This window comes from Macaca thibetana, chromosome X, assembly GCF_024542745.1.
Source record: "Macaca thibetana thibetana isolate TM-01 chromosome X, ASM2454274v1, whole genome shotgun sequence".
Taxonomy (NCBI): Eukaryota; Metazoa; Chordata; class Mammalia; order Primates; family Cercopithecidae; genus Macaca; species Macaca thibetana.
The window spans coordinates 16,264,474-16,288,008 of NC_065598.1; the positions used below are offsets into that span (position 1 = coordinate 16,264,474).

At 45.8% G+C, this 23,535-nt stretch overlaps 1 protein-coding gene across 2 annotated transcripts in view; it reads right to left on the minus strand.

Moving 5' to 3' along the window:
- Nucleotides 1-23,535, minus strand: part of CTPS2 (CTP synthase 2) — a 122,541-nt gene that overhangs the window by 92,920 nt on the left and 6,086 nt on the right. For both annotated transcript variants that reach the window (XM_050777635.1, XM_050777634.1), the window contains exons 2-8: nucleotides 19,635-19,839; nucleotides 15,184-15,354; nucleotides 14,512-14,612; nucleotides 8,998-9,114; nucleotides 8,461-8,544; nucleotides 6,883-6,963; nucleotides 4,799-4,950 (exon numbers count right to left, since the gene is read on the minus strand). In XM_050777635.1, the coding sequence (XP_050633592.1) occupies nucleotides 4,799-4,950; nucleotides 6,883-6,963; nucleotides 8,461-8,544; nucleotides 8,998-9,114; nucleotides 14,512-14,612; nucleotides 15,184-15,354; nucleotides 19,635-19,800 (872 nt within the window). In that variant the 5' untranslated portion in view covers nucleotides 19,801-19,839. The remainder of the gene's footprint in view (nucleotides 1-4,798; nucleotides 4,951-6,882; nucleotides 6,964-8,460; nucleotides 8,545-8,997; nucleotides 9,115-14,511; nucleotides 14,613-15,183; nucleotides 15,355-19,634; nucleotides 19,840-23,535) is intronic.

Here is a 23,535-nt window from a genome sequence, read left to right on the forward strand (position 1 = left end):
GTAAAAATTGAAAAGCTATCCCAATCTCATAAATACGAGCTGTTCTTACATTGGTTAATAAGGTGACATTGTATAAGAAAATGCATTCTGCGTGTCAATAGAAAACATTCCAATATTAACTTTGTAAGGTGACATTGTGTAAGAAAATGCATTCAAAGTGTCTACATTTAAAATGGTTACATTCCCAGCTGACCCACAAAAGTCTGGTTATTCATGGCATGCCTGAAGAATGGTGCTAAGAGAACGATTTAAAATATTACTAGCCATTTAGATCATTTTTATGAGAAAAATTCCATTCTACAGAAGACACTCAATCACATTTTACCATTAGAGACACAATTTTTAGTGTTGCTTTTGTCAGGAAATCTGTTCAAAGAACATGAAAAATATCTGGTCTGGTATTAGGTACGTGGAAATGTCATCTTGGGGCTGAAGATGTTTTAGGGCTTTGAAGCAAACCCTTCCCCAAACACCTTAGAAAAATGTTACCATGATGACGAATATCAACATCTGCAAAGAGTGGCCGGGCACGGTGGCCCACACCTGTAATCCCAGCACTCTGAGAGGCCGAGGCAGGTGGATCACCTGAGGTCAGGAGTTCGAGACCAGCCTGGCCAATATGGTGAAACCCCGTCTCTACTAAAAATACAAAAATACAAAAATTAGCCGGGCGTGGTGGTGGGCACCTGTAATCCCAGCTACTCAGGAGGCTGAGGCAGGAGAATTGCTTGAACCCGGGAGGCGGAGGTTGCAGTGAGCCGAGATCATGCCACTGCCCTCCAGCCTGGGCCACAGAGCGAGACTCTATCTCCAAACACACACACACACACACACACACACACACACACACACACATCTGTAAAGAGTACGAGAGAAACTTGATCACAAACAGGCTGTGTGCAGGAAAAATGCACAAGAAGCTAAGAAGTCAAAACTGACAGGGAAGGTAACTTTCTAGAAAGGTGACTAAAATAGCTGAGACAAGACTGCTAACCCTTGAACTCACTACTTCATTTTATGTTGTTCTGGAGGTTCCATAGCTGTCTGTACCTCACACCACCTCTCCATACAGTATGCAGGTAACAGGCCATGTGTGGTGGCTCACGCCTGTAATCCCAACACTTTGGGAGGCCAAGGCGGCTGGATCACTTGAGATCAGGAGTTCCAGACCAGTCTGGCCAACATGGTGAAACTCTGTCTCTACTAAAAATACAAAAATTAGCCTGGCATGGTGGTGCATGCCTGTCGTGGTGCATGCCTCCAGCTACTCAGGAGACTGAGGAAGGAGAATCACTTGAACCCAGGAGGCGGAGGTTGCAGTGAGCTGAGATACGCCACTGCACTCCAGCCTGGGCAACAGAGCCAGACTTCGTCTCCAAAAAAAGAACAGGATGCAGGTAACAGAAAGCAGGATGACAGCACACCAAGTAGCAGAGATGATGTCAGAGGCAGGCAGGCACAGCCACATTTGAGCATAGCAGATTTGGCTTCACCCTCTTCTCCCTCCTCCATAGACGGAAGAGACAACATCAGCTGTGCCTCCGGAAGGAAGCAGCACTGGGGTCAGTATCACAGGTTCCGCCTTCGACTCACTCACGGCTGGTCTTCCCAGGGGAGGAGTCACTGGGCAGCAGGTGGTACAGGTGAGTCCACTGGGTCACACCTACCAGGGAGCTCTCATTCCCCCTTGGACCTATACTTCCGAGAGCAACCAAGTGTCTCCCTCATGTGCCCCACTCAGCCATCAGCCATCACCGAATGTGAGGCAGGCATCTGATACTACTTCAAGCTGCTGTGGGAGGGGGAGGGGAGTCCTCTTTGCAGGGCCGCCCCCAACAGTCGGGTCTCAAGAGAGATGAAGAGGGCTGGGCATGGTGCCTCATGCCTGTAATCCCAGCACTTTGGGAGGCCAAGGCAGGTGGATCACGAGGTCAGGAGATCAACACCATCCTGGCTAACACGGTGAAACTCCGTCTCTACTAAAAAAAATACAAAAAAAAAAAAATTAGCCGGGCATGGTGGCGGGCGCCTGTAGTCCCAGTTACTTGGGAGGCTGAGGCAGGAGAATGGCATGAATCCGGGAGGTGGAGCTTGCAGTGAGCCAAGATCACGCCACTGCACTCCAGCCTGGGCGACACAGCAGAAGAATCACTTGAGCCCCAGAAGTTCGAGGTTGCATTAAGCCATGGTTGCACCACTGCACTCCAGCCTGGGTGACAGAGTGAGACTGCGTCTCAAAAAGAAAAAAAACCGAAATAAAAGATGGAGGACAAGATTCGAGTGATGCGGCCACAAGCCAAGAAACACCACTGATTGTTGGCAGCCACCAGAAGCCAGGAGAAGGGGTGTGGCAGAGATTCTCCTGCAGAGTCTCCAGAAGGAACCAACCCTGTGAATGCATTGATTTTGCACTTCTGACCTCCAGGACTGTGAGAGAATAAATTCCTGTGGTGTTTTTTTAAGCTACCCAGTTTGTGGTCATTGTTATGGCAGCCCCCAGGAGGCTAATACAAAGACCAAACATTTTGCTTTAAAAAGCACAGAAGCGCCAGGCACATGGCTCATGCCTGTAATCCCAACACTTTAGGAGGCTGAGGCAGGAAGATCACTTGAGCAAGATGGCAAAACCCCGTCTCTACTAAAAATACAAAAATTAGTTGGGCGTGGTGGAGCGCACCTGTGGTCCCAGCTATTGCGGACGCTGAGGCGGGAGGATCACTTGAGCCCAGGAGGTTCAGGCTGCAGTGAGCCAAGACTGCGCCACTGCACTCCAGCCTGAGCAACAGAGCAACACTCTGTGCCAAAAAAAAAAAAAAAAAAAAAGAAAGAAAGAAAACGGAAAAAAAGCATAAACGCATAGAGTATAATTTAGAGCTATTTCCAATAAAAAGAGTTAAAATATTAAAACTTCTAGTGCCTAAAGTGTATCAGCCCCAAGCTACTTAGAAAATTCCTACGAAATGACTGGCACTTTAAGCACTCTAACAAGGGTTTTAGAGGATCTAAGCTCAGAAACTGCTCTTTCTTCACGATTCCACTTGCCCCAGAAAGTCTAAAGCATTTTTTAAAATTGTAAATGAAAGGGCAAGAGAACATCAATCTGATTAGTCACCTACCAAGGGTCAGTGATTTTGTGACCATCATTTTAATTATAGTTACCAACATCAGCAACCGATACTCATTATAGTACGTGACTCAATGTTAAGTCTTTACAGGTTTCCTCTCATAATTGCCACTAGGTAGGCACTGGTATCCCTTTATTATATACAGATGGGAAAACAAGCCTAGAGAGGTTAAGTAATCACTCAAACTCACACAGCTGGTAAGAGGAGAAGTTAGGATCTGAATCCAGAACCTACATATGTAACAGCTGCACCTACCGGCTCTGCTGTACGACCTAAGCTGCCCAAGAAGTCCCATCTCAACTACATTTAGTAAAAGAAAACAGGGCCGGGCACGGTGGCTCACACCTGTAATCCTAGCACTTTGGGAGGCCTAGGCAGGCGAATCGCCTGAGGTCAGAAGTTCAAGACCAGCCTGGCAGACATGGTGAAACCCCTTCTCTACTAAAAATACAAAAAATTAGCTGGGCGTGGTGGCAGGCGCCTGTAATCCCAGCTACTCAGGAGGCTGAGGCAGGAGAATTGCTTGAACCCAGGAAGCAGAGGTTGTAGTGAGCCGAGACTGCGCCACTGCACTCCAGCCTGGGCGACAGAGTAACACTCTGTCTTAAAAAAAAAAAAAAAGAAAAAGAAAGAAAGAAAGAAAACAAGTAACAGAGACTTAATTTCCTTTTTTTTTTTTTTTTTTTTAAAGATACAGGGTCTCACTATGTTGCTCAGGCTGGCCTCCAACTCCTGGGCTCAAGTGATCCTCTCACGTCAGCCTCCCGAGTAGCTGAGACTACAAGTAAATGCCACTGCACACAGCTTAATTTTCATATAACTTCAAATTAGAGAAACTTTGCTTAAATTAATATGGTTGTCTGAAAGTTAGAATCCATCAGGAATTTTAATAATTATGCTGAATAGTTAATGAACGCAGGATGAAACAAAAATAGCATAGCCAAAAGTTCCCATTCAAAATGATTTCCTTTAGGAAAAGTTAGCCAAATCTTAAAAACAAGCAAAACAAAACAAAAAACCTGCAACATTTAAAACTGTTTAAGGCCAGGCATGGTGGCTCATGCCTATAATCCCAGCAGTTTGGGAGGCCAAGGTGGGCAGATCACTTGAGCCCAGGAGTTCAAGACCAGTGTGGGTAACACGGAAAAATCCCGTCTCTACAAAAAAGAAAAAAAAAATTAGCCGGGTGTGATGCTGCGTGCCTCTAGTCTCAGCTACTCAGGAGGCTGAAGTGGGAGCATGACTTGAGCCCAGGAGGTGGAGGTTGCAGTGAGCCGAGATCGTGCCACTGCACTCCAGCCTGGGCGACAGAGCGAGACTCTCAAAAAACAAAAAACAAAACAACAACAACAAAAAAAACATTTAAAATACTCAGAAACTAAAAAATGAACTAGTAAATAAATCAAAATCCTTCCAGAGTTAAAAACATTCCTTCCAGAATTCAAATTCCTTTAATTCACTTTGATTTATGTATAACAAAATCAAAGGCTCCAGAAATCTTGAAATAATACAGCAAAGCACCGTAACAGTATGCTCCATCTTTAGACATATCCAGACCAAAATGTGCACATGCAAAATGCCAAATACACATGCTTACCCTTTCAAGTAGGTCTTATTTCTACCCCCAAACTCAAGAATTGTTAAAGATCATACAAGTAATTCCTTTCGCTTACCTGTCAGCCATATTTCTCCACTTAAAAAGCAAATTACTTGCAGAATCACCAATGGGCAGGTGCAATCTCTCCTTAAAATATTTGACAATGCCTTGTTCCTCCAAAAGCACAGGAACTCGGTATGTGGAAGAAACATCATGGATACATATGACCTAAATGATGATGAGAAATCACCTTACTTAGATGGATCTACTCAAATATGCCACCACAAGAATGAGACAAAATTCAGGAGAGACTGGCAGTTTATTTATAGTGATATCACACACACACACACACACATACACACAAAAACCCAGCAACCAAAGCTAGCATCAGAATTTGCACATGGTTAACTTCATTTAATTAGAAAACTAATCCCAGCACTATGGGAGGCCAACGCGGGCAGATCACCTGAAGTCAGGAGTTCGAGACCAGCCTGACCAACATGGTGAAACCCCATCTGTATTAAAAACACAAAAATGGTGACATGCGCCTATAATCCCAGCAACTCAAGAGGCTGACGCAGGAGAACCGCTGGAACCCAGGAGGCAGAGGTTGCAGTGAGTCGAGATCGTACCATTGCATACCAGCCTGGGCAACAGAGCAAGACTCTATCTCAAAAAAAAAAAGAAGAAGAAGAAGAAGTGTACACAAAACGACTGGACAGGTCAGGTGTAGTGGCTCACGCCTGTAATCCCAGCACTTTTGGAGGCCGAGGCAGGTGGATCATCTGAGGTCAGGAGTTCAAGACCAGCCTGGCCAACATGGTGAAACCCCATCTCTACTAAAAATACAAAAATTAGCCAGCCATGGTGGCACACACCTATAATCCCAGCTACTCAGGAGGCTGAGGCAGGAGAATCGCTTGAACCCGGGAAGTGGAGGTTGCACTGAGCCGAGAGTGCACCACTGCATTCCATCCTGGGTGACAATAGCGAAACTCTGTCTCAAAAAAAAAAAAAGATTGGATGCAAACAAAATGGCATGACAACATACAAATGCAGAAGTGTCCCTTCAATCTGCCATCACATTTTTCAAAGTAGTTCAGACTTTGGCAATGACTCTGAGGCATCAGGTGGGGGCTCTCCATCAGAGTGCTTTCCAAGATGCCAAAATTCAATTTGATCGTTTTTAGACTTCAGAGAACCCAGAGTTATAATCTGAAGAAAAGATTTCTGCCAAACCTCACCCTTTTCCTGAGTGCCATTTATATCCCTCTCTTTAAACTATAGGCAACTCCAATCCCTTATACCCAAACCTTATTGGAATCAAGAGACAGAGATCAGAGAAGGAAAGAAAAAAGAAAAGCGAATTATCAGAATACTGAGATGGAAAGCCCTGCAGAGCAGAGAACCTAAGCTCAAATCACAGTAGGGTTTCTGTACCAATGAAGTTAACTGAGCCCACTGGTGGAGTCAGAAGAGCTAGTGTGAATGTCAACGTGCTCGTGTGTTTGGGGTGACTTAAGCTGCCACAGGTAGAGAGGAGAAATGAGTGAAAGCAGTAAGTGTCCCAGTAGGAAAGACAAGATAAAGAGATGATAAGTAGGCTTCATGTGGTTCTCTCTCTAGAGGTTTGACTGTGAGTTAAATGCCCACTCTGGTAGGCTGGGCACGGTGGCTCACGCCTGTAATCCTAGCACTATGGGAGGCCGAGGCGGGTGGATCATCTGAGGTCAGGAGTTCGAGACCAGCCTGGCCAACATGGCAAAACCTCACCTCTACTAAAAATAATAAAAAAAAAAAATTATCCAGGCATGGTGGCAGGCACCTGTAATTTCAGCTGCTCAGGAGGCTAAAATAAGAGAATTGCTTGAACCTGGGAGGCAGAGGTTGCAGTGAGCTGAGATTGTGCCACTGCACTCCAGCCTCACTCTGTCTCAAGAAAAGAAATAAAGCCCACCCTGGTTTTGTGACATAAGTTGAGTGATCATGCAAAGAAACATGCATCCTACCTCACTTAAGGGCTAGGGAGTCATGATTGGATCAGGGTGCCCGGCGCTTGCATAAATGCCGTGAAAAGTAATATGATCATTGAAGAGGCACAAAACACTGGCATCAGCAGAAGTGCCTGCCAGACAATAAAATCTAAAGAGCAGCACCAACCTGTTCAGGGTTCACGTGACAAAACATAGAAATCTTCTCCTTCACGGCCATCTCGATGGGCGTTGAACTTCGGCAGACAATCTGTCAAAGCCAGTTATGCGTCAGCAAACAGGATTCGTTTTCAGCAGGATGCCACATTCATTTCTTTTTACAAGAAACTTGGCCAAGTATATACTTGTTCACTTTGGACATTCCACTGGACTATTAGAAATTGGTCTGAGCACTAAAATAAGTATAATCAAATTCAGCACAAGTGTATCAGTAAGAACTCGAAACATCGAGACGTCTCTGGTGAAAAGAGTCCAGGCTCGTAAGTGTTGCTTCATTAACTATAAGAAAAGAGCTAGATCGAGGTTAACAAACTTTTTCTCAAAAGGGCCAGATGGGAAATATTTTGGGTTTGCAGGTCACACAGTCACTGTCCTGATCCTCAATCGTGGTGCAGTGTGAAAACAGCTACAGACAACATGTAAATGAATGGGCGTGACTGCATGATAATACAACTTTATTTACAAAAACAGGCACGCAAGTTGTGGACTGTTATTTGTCAACCTCTGACAGAGACTATTGGTGATGACTGGATCACCTGCTATAAGGACACATCACTGTTTAGACTAAAAATAAGAGCAATGGGCTGGGCGTGGTGCAATCCCAGCACTTTAGGAGGCCAAGCCAGGAGGATTGGTTGAACCCAGGAGTTCGAGACCTGCCTGGGTAACATAGCAAAACCCTGTCTCTACAAACACACACACACACACCACACACAAAAATTAGTGCGCTGTGGTAGTGTACACCGCTAGTATCAGCTACTCAAGAGGCTGAGGTGGGAGAATCGCTTCAGCCCAGGAGGCAGAGGTTGCAGTAAGCCAAGATCGCAACACTGCACTCCAGCCTGGGCAACAGAGCCAGACCCTGTCTCAAAAAGAAAAAAAGAGCAGTGAAAACCCATCACAGGGTTATCACTGATAGCAGGGTTACAGGAAAATCCCAAGATTTCACCTTCATTCTAAAGAATCCGGGAATCATATAAATGACAGGACATCACACTTGCCCAACTATCAATGTGGCCCATCAAATGAGAGCCTAGGGAAGAATGGATTGAAGCAACACTTGAGGCTAAGGGAATAAGCCTTTTCCAGCTCCCAGACAGAAAAACCTCATTGTCATAGGAGCTGTTTGAGAATGAGAAAGGACTTAGATGATGATAAAGATAAAGAAGTGAAGGGCAGCCAGGCATGGTGGCTCTTGGCTGTAATCCCAAGCACTCTGGGAGGCCGAGGCGGGCAGATCACCTGAGGTCAGGGGTTCGAGACCAGCCTAGCCAACATGACAAAACTCCGTCTCTACTAAAAATACCAGGTGTGGTGGCATGTGCCTGTAATCCAAATACTCTGGAGGCTGAGACAGGAGAATAGCTTGAACCCGGGAGGCAGAGGTTGCAATGAGCCAAGACTGCACCACTGCACTCCAGCCTGGGTGACAGAGCAAGACTCCGTCTCAAACAAACAAACAAAAAAGAAGTGAAGGGCCTGCTCCCAGAGACCTTTGGGATAGACTTACCCACTGTCCTCAACTCACCAAATCTGGAGACAGGCCTAACCCCCTCAGCGCGCGGACACTGTTTTGGGTGGGTTTGGTTTTTTGTTCTCCGGTAGCACTGAGCTGAAAAAAAATGGGGTCCCGTCAGCACACTGGACACTAGCTCCTATTGATGATTAACGGTGCCCCACGTTCAAATGCGGGACACATAGAATATCACAGGAAAACTTATCAAAGTTGGCTGGGCGCGGTGGCTCAAGCCTGTAATCCCAGCACTTTGGGAGGCCGAGACGGGCGGATCATGAGGTCAGGAGATCGAGACCATCCTGGCTAACACGGTGAAACCCCGTCTCTATTAAGAAATACAAAAAAACTAGCCGGGCGAGGCGGCGGGCGCCTGTAGTCCCAGCTACTCGGGAGGCTGAGGCTGGAGAATGGCGTGAACCCGGGAGGCGGAGCTTGCAGTGAGCTGAGATCCGGCCACTGCACTCCAGCCTGGGTGACAGAGCGAGACTCCGTCTCAAAAAAAAAAAACTTATCAAAGTTGCTGTCCACATACTTATCTGGAAAGCCCACCTGTGGGACAAGGCTAACATGGATATTACAGAAATTCTCTCTTTTCGCCTTAAACTGGAATTGTCTAAACGCTTCCACAAACGGCATTCCTTCGATGTCTCCAATGGTGCCTCCCAGCTGGGAATGGAAAACAAACAAAAAAAGACACAAATGACCACACATCTCTCACAGTACACAAGCTAATAAAAAGAGTTCTTAATAAACCGAGCATGAGAACTAAAGTTTGATGGTTACACAGAGGTTTATAAATACATTCAAAATCACTAAATTGTGGCTGGGTGTGTCAGTTCACGCCTGTGATCCCAGTGCTTTCGTAGCCAAGGGAGGAGCATCACTTGAGCCCAGGAGGTCAAGGCTGCAGTGAGTCGTGATCATGCCACCGCACTCCAGCCTAGCTGACAGAACAAGACCCTGTCTCTGAAAAAATATAAAAATAAAAAATAAAACTTCATAAAAGATTTATCCACATGTATAGTCTTCAGTAGCCCACTGCTTCATTAAAACTAACAACAAGGCCAGGTGCGGTGGCTCACGCTTGTTATCCCAGCACTTTGGGAGGCCGAGGCGGGCGGATCACAGGTCAGGAGATGGAGACCTTCCTGGCTAACACGGTGAAACCCCTTCTCTAATAAAAGTACAAAAATTAGCTGGACGTGGTGGCGCACACCCAAGTAGTCCCAGTTACTCGGGAGGCTGAGGCAGGAGAATCGCTTGAACCCGGGAGGCACAGGTTGCAGTGAGTCGAGATCATGCCATTGCACTCCAGCCTAGACGACAGAGCAAGACTCCATCTCAAAAAAAAAAAAAAAAAAAAAAACAACTAACATCAAATCTCCTTAATGCAGCCAACAAAAGGCTCTCAGGACCTGGCCCTTGCATTGAGTCTCCAGTGCCATCCGGTCCCCTCCCCACTGGCCTCTTGGGTACTCCATGCTCTTCCTTCCTGCCCCTCAAGGCCTCCTACCCTCCTTCTTCATCTACAGCAACCTCTTTTTATCCTCCAGTCCAAGAGAGATGCATCCTCCCTGGAGGGCGGACTCTGACCCCACCCCCCCACCTACAGCAGCCTACATCCCACTAGCCCTTGTCACAGCACTGTACGCATCCTAGGAACTCAGCACAAGTTGCCTCTATTTCATTTCCGTCTTTGTTTCCTGGCTCTCTACCCCACTAGACTGTAAGCCCCATGAGGGCATAAGCCCAGTACCCTGCAGGCAGCACTGGAGGTTTACTTTAGTAGTCAGGACAGGACAGAAAGGTCCTGAAATTCAATATAAGCCCTAAGTAACGGTGTTCTAGCACCTGTTACCAAAATTACAACAGAACCAAAGCCAGGGCTGGGTGCAGTGGCTCACGCCTGTAACCCCAACACTTTGGGAGGCAGGCATATCACTTGAGCCCAGGAGTTTGAGACCAGCATGGGCAACAAAGTGAGACCTTGCCTCCACAAAAACATAAAAAATTAGCTGGGCATGGTGGCACGGCACCCATGGTCCCAGACACTCAGGAGGCTGAGGTGGGAGGATTGCTTGAGCCTGGAGAAGTCCAGGCTACAGTGAGTCATGATCATGCCACTGCACTCCAGCCTAGGGGACAGAGTGAGACACTGTCTCTTTAAAAAACAACAACAACAACTCAACGAAATGAAAATATCACATGCAATCAGGAACTTGGCAGGAGTGAAGAAGCGAGTGTAAGTACCCACTAAATACAAGGCACCAAAATCTAATTTTTAAAAATCATTTATTTTCTCTAAGGAAAAATAGAGGTCTGCGCTTAAACTAAACCGTATGCTTCCGTCCTGTGTTTTGATGGGGATTCTCGGGGCGGGGGGGGGGGGGTCAATAATAGTGAATGCGAAAAGGAAGCCAACTTTAAACATTATCCGCTTCTGCCCTCACGTGGTCAACAGTGGTACTACAGTCTCTCTGCTAATTCAGAAGTTCCCATTACCATACCTCTAGGTCACCATCATTATTGTGTTCAGAAACTTTCAATACAACTATTGGAAAAGTTTGAAGTTAACTGTTGCCCCAAATAAAAGGGAAAATATCACCCATAACAATACTTTATGCTGAAATGGAAGCAGCAGCAAATTTATGAGATGTGCAAAGTTGTTTTTGCCTGTCTTTAATGAAAGGAGTCTTTTTCTTTCTTTCTTTTTTTTTTTAGAGACAGTGTCTCGCTCTGCCACCCAGGCTGGAGTGCAGTGGTGAGATCATGGCTCACTGCAGCCTCAAACTCCTGGGTATAAGTGATCCTCCCGCCTCAGCCTCCCAAGTAGCTGGGACTACAGACCTGCACCACCACACCTGGCTGAGTCTTCTTTTTTGGAAAATAAACAAGAAGAGAGAAAGAAACATGTTATTCCTTTAAGACAAGCATCAATTATTTCAGGTTCATGCCAAGATAACTCGTACTAATATAAATAAAACCTGTCAGCTCCACTGGTCTGAGAAGTTGAGGTCTCACTCATAAAATGGCTTTGAAGACATTTCAACAGCTCCTCTATGATTAAAACTGAAAATCAGCTTTGGCAGTCCTTCTTCAAAACCTTAAATGGTGCACAGACACAGCTGTTGAACACAATTTACAATGAACCAAAGAAGATGTTGACCACTAGTATCCAATAATCAAATATAAACATCAGGGTTATAATGGAGAAGGGGTTCTGTTTGTCAGTTTCCCTGTTTCCATAAAATTTAAAATCCAGCCAATGAGGTCCTGGAGAGCAGGAGTCAGATCACACTCAACCTCACATCCCTAGCAGCTATCATCAGGGCTAGTACATATTAAGTGCTAAATTAATCATTGTGAAGGCAAACAAGTCAATCCAAAGGTAGAATAAGAAATAAAATTAGAAATTTGCCAGGTTGAGGCCGGGCGCGGTGGCTCAAGCCTGTAATCCCAGCACTTTGGGAGGCCGAGACGGGTAGATCACAAGGTCAGGAGATCGAGACCATCCTGGCTAACCCGGTGAAACCCCGTCTCTACTAAAAAATACAAAAAACTAGCCGGGCGAGGTGGCGGGCGCCTGTAATCCCAGCTACTCGGAGGCTGAGGCAGGAGAATGGCGTAAACCCGGGAGGCGGAGCTTGCAGTGAGCTGAGATCCGGCCACAGCACTCCAGCCTGGGCGACAGAGCGAGACTCCGTCTCAAAAAAAAAAAAAAAAAAAAAAAAAAAAAAAAAAAAGAAATTTGCCAGGTTGGCCAGGCGCGGTGGCTCACACCCGTAATCCCAGGACTTTGGGAGGCCGAGGCGGGTGTATCACCTGAGGTCGGGAGTTCAAGACCAGCCTGACCAACATGGAGAAACCCCGTCTCTACTAAAAATACAAAATTAGCCAGGCATGGTGGCACATGCCTGTAATCCCAGCTACTCGGGAGGCTGAGGCAGGAGAATCGCTTGAACCCGGGAGGCGGAGGTTGAGGTGAGCCGAGATCACGCCATTGCACTCCAACCTGGGCAAAAAGAGCAAAACTCCGTCTCAAAAAAAAAAAAAAATTTGCCAGGCATGGTGGTGGTACACCTGTAGTCCCAGCTACTTGGGAGGCTGAGGCAAGATGATTGGTTGAGCTCAGAAGTTTGAGGCTACAGTGGGCTTTGATCGAACCTGTGACTAGCTACTGCACTCCAGCCCAAGGCAACATAGCGAGACCCTATCTATAAAAAATAAATAAATAACCAGTAACTTTATCAGCTCTACTATTAACAAAATGGATCTTCTACATATCATGATATCTGCTAACACTTACATTGATGACAATAATAATAGCTAACTTACATTTACTGAGCACTTCCTAAATGCCAGACATTGCAAAGTGCTCTTTATTATTGCATTTAATCCCCAAACAATCCTGTCATTATCTTATTATTACAATATTATATTATTACCACATTATTACAAATGAGGACGTTAAAACTGTGAGAATTTTCCAAAAGTCATACAGGCATCTGAATACTAGTTAATAATTTTTAAGCACTTACTATATCTGTGACACCATTCTAAGCACTAAGTGTAGAGACTTATTTAATCTTCAAAACAACGAGTTAAATGAGTTACAAATGAGGTAAATGAGTTAAAGAGGCACAGAGAGGTTGAGCAAACTTGCCCAAGGTCACCCCCTCCTCCCTGTAAGTAACCTTGCTAGGCTACAAACCCAGCCCGTTTGCCTCCAGACTCTTTTTTTTTTTTTTTTTTTTTTTTGAGACGGAGTCTTGCTCTGTCACCCAGGCTGGAGTGCAGTGGCCGGATCTCAGCTCACTGCAAGCTCCGCCTCCCGGGTTTACGTCATTCTCCTGCCTCAGCCTCCCGAGTAGCTGGGACTACAGGCGCCCACCACCTCGCCCGGCTAGTTTTTTGTACTTTTTAGTAGAGACGGGGTTTCACCGTGTTAGCCAGGATGGTCTCGATCTCCTGACCTCGTGATCCGCCCGTCTCGGCCTCCCAAAGTGCTGGGATTACAGACTTGAGCCACCGCGCCCGGCCCGCCTCCAGACTCTTAATCACTGAGCTACACATGGCTCAGGGGTCACTGCAGAAATACGAACCAAGACGGCCTGACTCTAAGAACCAAATTGGTCATTATTCTGCTCTTTCGCCGGGCAATTAAGCCAACTGACATTTAGAGGAGGAGGATATGGATGTTATTCTCATTCTGCATGTGGAGAGGAAGGGAACAAGGTGAAGGAAGTGAACAAACGGCAAGTTCAAATACTACTTTTTTTTTTTTTTTAATTAAGACAGGGTCTGGCTCCATCGCCCAGGCTGAAGTGCTGGTGCAATCATGACTCTCTGCAGCCTCAACCTCCCGGGCTCAAAAGATCCTCCCATTTCAGATTCTCAAGTAGCTGGGACTACAGGTGCGTACCACCATGCCTAGCTAATTTTTGTAGTTTCTGTAGAGACAGGTTTTCGCCATGTTGTCCAGGCTGTCTCAAACTCATGGGCTCAAGCAATCCTCCCACCTTGGCATCTGAAAATGCCAGGATTACAGGCATCAGCCACCTCGCCCAGCCACTAGCTTCTTTCTTTAAACAGCTGATACTAATCACTTATCACCTCTACCATCTGACTTCTCTAACCCAGTGTCTCTTTACACTTCCAAAGCACTTCGGAAATACTTTTCAAATAGCATGCACTAGACTGCAGTCTGTCGTGTATGGAGAGGGTTGTCTGCAAGTTCCCCAAGGGTAGAGACTGTCCCCATCCCAGGCCCCAGCACAGAAGAGGCCCTCACATTGACTTTATCAGCAGCTGATCAGTCTCCACAAGCAGATCACTGCACATCTACCCACGAGTATGTGTGATTGTCTGTCTAATGCCAATCTTGCCCACTCACTTGTGACCACAAAGACAGAAGCCATCTATGTTGTTTCTTGCTCTGACCCCACCTCCTAGCCCAGTGTCCAGCACTCAGGAGGGTGTGTGTAAGTATTTGTCAAATAAATGAAGATCAGATGCTCAAAGACCCAGCAGGATATAATTTTATAAAGAAAGTTCTGTGCTTGCCTCAATAACGCATATTTGGGGCTCTTCCTTATTACCATCCACCGGCACCTTGGCTTGGTTCATAACCCACTCCTGGACAGCATCAGTAATGTGAGGGACAACTGTAGAAAGAAGTATTAATACAAAAGTTTATTCCATGTTCATGAGAAAAGAATGTGCTTTAGGTCTCCCCAGTCACCTGAAAGTCACCTGGCAAGTTATCCTGACATTTTTGGAAAATGAAAAGAAAAAAACGCAACAAGTTTAAAAGAATTAGAACTTGTAGAGCGCAGGGACTGTGACATTTTCAGTTCTACGTGGGTTTTGGTTTTTGTTTTTTGAGACGGAGCCTCACTCTGTCGCCCAGGCTGGAGTGCAGTGGCACGATATCGGCTCACTGCAACCTCTGCCTCCTGGGTTTGAGTGATTCTCCTGCCTCAGCCTCCCAAATAGCTGGGATTACAGGCATTCGCCACCATGCCCAACTAATTTTTTATTTTTAGTAGAGATGGGGTTTCACCATGTTGGCCAGGCTGGTCTCGAACTCCTGACCTCAGGTGATCCACTGGCCTCGGACTCCCAAAGTGCTGGAATTACAGGCGTGAGCCACCGTGCCTGGCCTTCAGTTCTACTTTTGAGCAGCACAAAGATATTCAGCACACAGGGCTCCATAATGTCTGTGGAATATAATACCTTGCACTGTTTTCCCCAGGTAATCGCCACGCCTCTCTTTGTTGATCACATGCTGATATATCTTCCCCGTGGTGATATTGTTGTCTTTATAAAGATTAATATCCAAAAATCTTTCATAATTTCCAAGGTCTAAATCAACTTCTCCACCATCATTTAAGACGAAGACTTCACCTAGGATTAAAAAGGCAATGGAAAAATCAAAATTTTGCTTCCAGTAGATTTTTCAAAGATGGACATATTTTTGTTAAAAAGCTGGTAAAAGATGTATTTCTAAGCCATATTCTATCACTATCTCCTTTTTTTTTTTTTTTTTTTTTTTTTAGACGGAGTCTCGCTCTGTCCCCCAGGCTGGAGTGCAGTGGCCGGATCTCAGCTCACTGCAAGCTCCACCTCCCGGGTTCACGCCATTCTCCTGCCTCAGCCTCCCGAGTAGCTGGGACTACAGGCGCCCGCCACCGCTCCCGGCTAATTTTTGTATTTTTTTAGTAGAGACGGGGTTTCACGTGTTAGCCAGGATGGTCTCGATCTCCTGAACTCGTGATCCGCCTGAATCGGCCTCCCAAAGTGCTGGGATTACAGGCTTGAGCCACTGCGCCCGGCCACTATCTCCTTTTTGGTGGAGAAAATAATTCAATTCTATCCAAGAAAATGCATCAGAAAATTCTATTTATAGTAGTCCATTGTGGTTTTTGTTTTTTATCTACTGAAATTCTGTCTTCAGGATTTAGCTTTTCCAAACTCAACATATGCCACACAAAAAAAGGACTTGAAAACAGCAATTTTAAAAACAAACAGTATTTTACTTCAAAGCATCAGTATCCTGGACTCTGGAATTGCGATAAGAAACTTTTACTTGATTCTCATCTTGGTTGAAGCCACAATTAGACAGTAGGTGACAAAGCAAGGCCACAGCTAACCCATAAGGCAACTTGGTGAAAGTGAGGGAAAAAGCCTGTGTGTGCTATAAGCTACGTGCACAATGCACTGTCATAAAAGACAGGTGCCGACTTCATCGCACGAGAAGCACCCACTTTACTAGACACGTCTGTAGATCTCTATTGTCACTTCAGGGCATTGACTGAGAGTTGTATATTTCTAAAGCCACCTTGTGGGAATTAAACCTTTCCTCTATTAAGGGAACTATCATTTATTCCTACTGCTAGAAGTCCATAGGAAAAAAGAAGGTTGACTAACTTACAAACTTAATCAGAAACCTTGTATCTCCTCATTTACTTATCCATTCTAAGGTACATAACTGTGGTCTAGAAAATTAATTTTAAGGAAAAAAGCAAACTGATATCACAATACTTTTTTCTTCTTCTTCTTTTTTTTTTTTTTTTTTTTTGAGACAGAGTCTCACTGTCAACCGGGCTGGAGCACGGTGGCACCATCTCAGCTCACTGCAACCTCTGCCTCCTGGATCCAAGCAATTCTCATGTCTCAGCTTCCCAAGTAGCTGGGATTACAGACGTATACCATCATGCCTGGCTAATCTTTATATTACTATTATTATTACTATTATTATTAGTTTGAGATGGGGTCTCGCTCTATCGCCAGGCTGGAGTGCAGTGGCACGATCTCGGGTCACTGCAATCTCTGACTCCCTGATTCAAGCCATTGTCCTGCCTCAGCCTCCTGAGTAGCTGGGATTACAGGTGCACACCACCACACCCAGCTAATTTTTTTGTATTTTTAGTAGAGACAGGGTTTTACCACGTTGGCCAGGATGGTCTCCATCTCCTGACCTCGTGATCTACCTGCCACGGCCTCCCAAAGTGCTGGGATTACAGGCGTGAACCACCGCGCCCAGCCTATTTTTTTTTTTTTAATAGAGACACAGTTTCGCCATGTTTGCCAGGCTGGGTAGGAGAATCACTTGAACCTGGGAGGCGGAGGTTGCAGGGAACCGAGGTCACACACTGCACTCCAACCTGCGTGACAGAGTGAGACTGTCTCAAAAAAAAAAAAAAAAATTCATTAAAAAAATCCAAAGAAAATTTAGTGTAACACATGGCATTAGTCAATGGTGCCGCACAACAACCCCAAAATCTCTGCAACTTACAAAACATTTATTTATTTCTCCCTCATGTTACACGGGGGCTGTGAGTCACTTGTGAGTCACTTGTTTCTTCTCATTCCAGGACCAAGGCTGAACGAGAAATCTCTGAAAAGCAAGCTGTTCTCATGGTGGAGGGCAGAACCACAAAACAGACTGAGCCAAACCATGCAGATGCATTTGACATTTCTGCTTCAACAAGGCATATGTTAATATTCCCTAACATCCCATAGGACAAAACAAATCACATGGCCAAACAGAGTGACCAACCTGCTTGGTTTGCCCAGGACTAAGCGGGTTCCCAGGACACGGGACTTTCTGTTTTAAAATCAGGAACATTCCAAACAAACCAAGACAAGTTAACTATCCTACGTGGCCAAACTCCAAGGTCAAAAGGCAGGGAAATGTATTCCACAGAGGGATGGTGGGTGATATTTTGAAGCAAAAATACAATCTACCACAGACTTGAATAAGTCATTCACAAACAAAATCAAAATCAAAGAAATCTAAACTAAAACAATAAGATACCCTCTTTTTGTTTGTTTTATTCTCCGGTTAGTGAAGTTTAAAACAAAATATTCAAGGCCGGGCGCAGTGGCTCATGCCTGTAATCCCACCACTTTGGGAGGCCGAGGTAGGAGGATTGCTTGAGCCCAGGAGGTCGAGACCAGCCTGATTAACATGGCAAAATCCCAGCTATATATATATATATATATATATTTTTTTTTTTTTTTTTTTTTTTTTTTTGAGACGGAGTCTCGCTCTGTCACCCAGGCTGGAGTGCAGTGGCCGGACCTCAGCTCACTGCAAGCTCCGCCTCCTGGGTTCCCGCCATTCTCCTGCCTCAGCCTCCCGAGTAGCTGGGACTACAGTCGCCCGCCACCTCGCCCGGCTAGTTTTTTGTATTTTTAGTAGAGACGGGGTTTCACCGTATTAGCCAGGATGGTCTCGATCTCCTGACCTCGTGATCCGCCCGTCTCGGCCTCCCAAAGTGCTGGGATTACAGGCTTGAGCCACCGCGCCCGGCCAAAATCCCAGCTATATTAAAAAAAAAAATACAAAAATTAGCCAGACGTGGTGGTGCGTACCCGTAATCCAGCTACCCAGGGGACTGAAGCAGGAAGATCACTTGAGCCCAGGAGGGGGAGGTTGCATTGAGCCGAGATCTTGGCCACTGCACTCCAGCCTGGGCGATAGAGTGAGACCCTGTCTCAAAAAACAAAAACAAGAAGACAGAATAGCAAGGGACACAAACATTTCTGTTTCTTGATCAGGGGCTGGTTATACAGTGTGTTCATGTAATGAAAATTCATCCAACTGTACACTTACGATTTATGCTCTTTTTTGCTTGCATATAAAAAGGGTTTTTTTTTGGTTGGTTTTTGTTGTTTTGTTTTTTGTTTTGTTTTGTTTTGTTTTTTTGAGACAGAGTCTCGCTCCGTCGCCCAGGCTGGAATGCAATGGCTTGATCTTGGCTTACTGCAACCTCCGCCTGCCAGGTTCAAGTGATTCTCCTGCCTCAATCTCCTGAGTAGCTGGGACTACAGATACATGACACCACACCCAGCTAATTTTTTTTTTTTCTTTGAGACGGAGTCTCGCTCTGTCGCCCAGGCTAGAGTGCAGTGGCCGGATCTCAGCTCACTGCAAGCTCCGCCTCCTGGGTTTACGCCATTCTCCTGCCTCAGCCTCCCGAGTAGCTGGGACTACAGTCGCCCGCCACCTCGCCCGGCTAGTTTTTTGTATTTTTTTTTAGTAGAGACGGGGTTTCACCGTGTTAGCCAGGTCTCGATCTCCTGACCTCGTGATCCGCCTGTCTCGGCCTCCCAAAGTGCTGGGATTACAGGCTTGAGCCACCGCGCCCGGCCCACCCAGCTAATTTTTTATATTTTTAGTAGAGACAAGGTTTCACCGTATTAGCCAGGATGGTCTCGATCTCCTGACCTCGTGATCTGCCCGCCTCGGCCTCCCAAAGTGTTGGGATTACAGGCATAAACCACCGCGCCCGGCCTCATAAAAACTTTTTTTTAAATAGCATGTAAGGGCTAAAGCCATTTTAAAAATAAATAGAATACACTCATACATCAAAATGTCACCATTAATAATAGTTACTCCAGGCAATGGGAAATGTTAAGAGAAACATACTACCTTTATGATAAAAATAAAACAGAATCCATAGTACAAAAAGTACAATGTTTCCACAAGGGTTGATTAATTTGGAATGTCATCAGAGGTATGAACAATGTGTCAATGACCATGAGAAAATTCACGTATTCATAGCATGCAATCTAGTCACTCTAAATCTGGAACTACATCCTAAAGAAATTACCCAAAGCGGAAGAAAAAAATGCAGTTGAGCCTAGCGCTATAAGGGGGAAGTGGTTCTCTTTCGTACCGTGTTCATAAGGTGAAAAAGTGCCAGCATCGATGTTAATATAGGGGTCGATTTTGATGGCAGTAACTCGGAGTCCACATGATTTTAGAATCGTCCCAATGCTGCTGGCAATGATCCCTTTACCGATGCCTGATATGACCCCACCCGTGACCAGGATGTACTTCATTGGCAGAATAGTGGCTGGGTGCCAACACCCAGATATAATCTGAAAGGCAATAAAATTATGGATAAGGAAAGAGAAATATTTGTTTTTTTTTTTTTGAGACGGAGTCTCGCTCTGTCGCCCAGGCTGGAGTGCAGTGGCCAGATCTCAGCTCACTGCAAGCTCCGCCTCCCGGGTTCACGCCATTCTCCTGCCTCAGCCTCCCAAGTAGCTGGGACTACAGGCGCCCGCCACCTCGCCCGGCTAGTTTTTTGTACTTTTTAGTAGAGACGGGGTTTCACCGTGTTAGCCAGGATGGTCTCGATCTCCTGACCTCGTGATCCGCCCGTCTGGGCCTCCCAAAGTGCTGGGATTACAGGCTTGAGCCACCGCGCCCGGCGAAATATTTGAAACTAGTAAAGCAGACAGTGCATTCAACCAGAATTTTTTTTTCTTTTTTTTTTTTTTTTTAAGACAGTCTCACTCTGTCACCCAGGCTGGAGAGCAGTGGTGCAATCATGGCTCACTGTAATCTCTGCTCGCTGGGTTCAAGCGATCCTCCCACCTCAGCATCCTAGTAACTGAGACTGTAGGTGAGCACCACCACACCCTGCTAATTTTTGTGGTTTTTTTGTAGAGACAGAGTTTCACCATGTTGCCCACGCTAGTCTCCAACTCCTGAGCTCAACCGATCTACCTGCCTCAGCCTCCCAAAGTGCTGGGATAACAGGCATGAGCCACCGCCCCTAGCTCAGAATTTTTTTTTTTTTAAGAGACAGTGTCTCACTAGGTCACCCAGGCTGGAGTGCAGTGGCATGTTCATAGCTCACTGCAACCTTGAACTTCAGGGCTCAAGCAATCCTCTTGCCTCAGGCTCTGGAGTAGCTGGGACTACAGGCACGTGCCAACTCTCTCAGCTAATTCTTAAAACATTTTTGTAAAGACAGGTTCTTACTATGATGCCCTGGCTGGTCTCAGACTCCTGGGCTCAAGCAGTCCTCTTGTCTTGGCCTCCCAAGATGCTGTGATTACAAAAGTGAGCCACCATGCTTCATCTCACCAAAATTTCAAAAGCACACAGCAGTTTTCTATCTAAACTAAATACTTGAACTTTTTTTGAAACAGAGTCTTATCTTCTAGGCTTTTTATTATTGTCACTATACAGAAAGCTGTGGATACCTTCTGCAAGCAAAGTGCCTAGGTCTGTTGCCCTGGGTTTCCAAACACCTCAACTCTATCATGCAACAAACTTCATCATGATAAACCAAATTTCTCTAGGATTCACAGGCATGCTAAAATGTTTAAGAGCTCAGACTCCAGTGTCAGACTGATCTGTACAAACTGTACCTGGGCAAGTTCTTTTTTTTTCTTTTTTTTTTAGACAGGGTCTCACTCAGTTGCCCAGGCTGGAATGTAGTGACACAATCTCGGCTCACTGCAACCTCCACCTCCCCGGTCCAAATGATTCTCATGCCTCAGCCTCCCAAGTAGCTAGGATTATAGGCATGCACCACCATGCTGGGCTAATTTTTGTATTTTTAGTAGAGATGGGATTTCACCATGTTGGCCAGGCTGGTCTCAAACTCCTGGTCTCAAGTGACCACCCACCTCGGCCTCCCAAAGTGCTGGGATCACAGGCGTGAGCCACCACGCCCGGCCTTGGGCAAGTTCTTTATGCTTTCTGTGCCTATTCCTTCATCTGTAAAGTGGGGAAAAAATAGCAATCTCTAGGAATACAATTTGGTGTTAAAAAGAAATGGGCTACCAAGCCTTGAAAAAACATGGAGGAATCTCAAGTGCATATTACCAAGTGAAAGAAGCCAATCTGAAAAAGCTACATACTGTATGACTTCAACTATATGACACTTTGGAAAAGGCAAAACTAGAGAGACAGTGAAAAGATCAGTGGTTGTCAGCGGGTAGGAGGGAGAGAGGGATGAATAGGCAGAATACAAGGGAATTTTAGGGCAGTGAAACTATTCTGTATAGTACTGTAATGACGGATCCATGTCATTATACATTTATCCAAACCCACAGAATGGACAACAGGAAGAGTGAACCCTGATGTAAATAAACTATGGACTTTCTGCTGGGCGCGGTGGCTCACGCCTGTAATCCCAGCACTTTGGGAGGCCGAGGCGGGCGCATCACCTGAGGTCAGGAGGTCAAGACCAGCCTGGCCAACATAGAGAAACCCCGTCTCTACTAAAAATACAAAATTAGCCAGGCGTGGTGGCGCATGCCTGTAATCCCAGCTACTCGAGGGGGCTGAGGCAGGAGAATCGCTTGAACTCGGGAGGTGGAGGTTGCGGTGAGCCGAGATCATGCCATTGCACTCCAGCCTGGGCAACAAGAGCGAAACTCCATCTCAAAAAAACAAAACAAAATGAAAACCTATGAATCTTAGGCAAAAATGATGCGTCAATGTAGGTTCACTGATTATAATAAATGTACCACTCTGCAAGTGCGGGATGTTAATAGGAGGTTGGGCATAGCGGTGGGGGAGAGGATGTATGGGAACTCTGTACTTTCCGCTTAGTTTTGCTGTGAACCTAAAATTATTCTAAAAAAAAAAAAAAAAAAGTTTTGCTGGGTGCAGTGGCTCACTGCACTCCAGCCTGGGCGACAGAGCGAGACTCTGTCTCAAAAAAATAAAAAACAAAAACTGTTTTTAAATAAGCAATATTAAAACAATTACAACTCATCTAGCTCACAGATGCTGTCTGTCTGAATCCTGTTACACCAGTCAAAACTATAACTTTTATTGGACAAGAGACTGATTTCAGTAACTTTCTCCTGAGAAGACCACAACCATAGACTGGCTCTGGCCAGTTTACAGAGGCTGCGGACTTGCGTGCCTTCATGTCCTGAAAAGAACTTTTGATGTATAGGGCTTAACTGAAAATCATTTAAATGTTAAGTCTTCACTCCAAAGTGAACAGGGGTCATATGCTATTTGCATGTTTATTCAATACACATGAGTCAGGACCACCTTCATGAATATTCATAGCTCCTTCTGTAACCTGTTGAATATGTATGTTTAGTCAACCTGTTCAGCATAAAGCTGAACCCTCCTCCTTCAGAGTGACTGCCTCTGGTTTTGGGACGCCAAGATAAGAGGGTCACTTGAGGCCAGAAGTTTGAGAACAGCCTAGGCAACATAGTGAGACCCTGTCTCTTTAAAACGTGTGCTTCCCAGCCTGTGGGATGGCCCCTTTGCAGGCTGTAACCCTTTATAAGAAATAAAGTAAGCTGGCCGGGCGCGGTGGCTCAAGCCTGTAATCCCAGCACTTTGGGAGGCCGAGACGGGCGGATCACGAGGTCAGGAGATCGAGACCATCCTGGCTAACACCATGAAACCCCGTCTCCACTAAAAATACAAAAAAATTAGCCGGGTGTGGTGGCGGCGCCTGTAGTCCCAGCTACTCGGGAGGCTGAGGCAGGAGAATGGCGGGAACCCGGGAGGCGGAGCTTGCAGTGAGCCGAGATCGCGCCACTGCACTCCAGCCTGGGCGACAGAGCGAGACTCTGCCTCAAAAAAAAAAAGAAAGAAAGAAAGAAAGTAAGCCAGGCGCGGTGGCTCACCCCTGTAATCCCAGCACTTTGGGAGGCCGAGGCAGGTGGATCACGAGGTCAGGAGTTAAGAGAGGAGCCTGACCAACCCCGTCTCTACTAAAAATACAAAAATTAGCTGGGCGTGGTGGTGCACGCCTGTAATCCCAGCTACTGGGGAGGCTGAGGCAGGAGAATGGCTTGAAC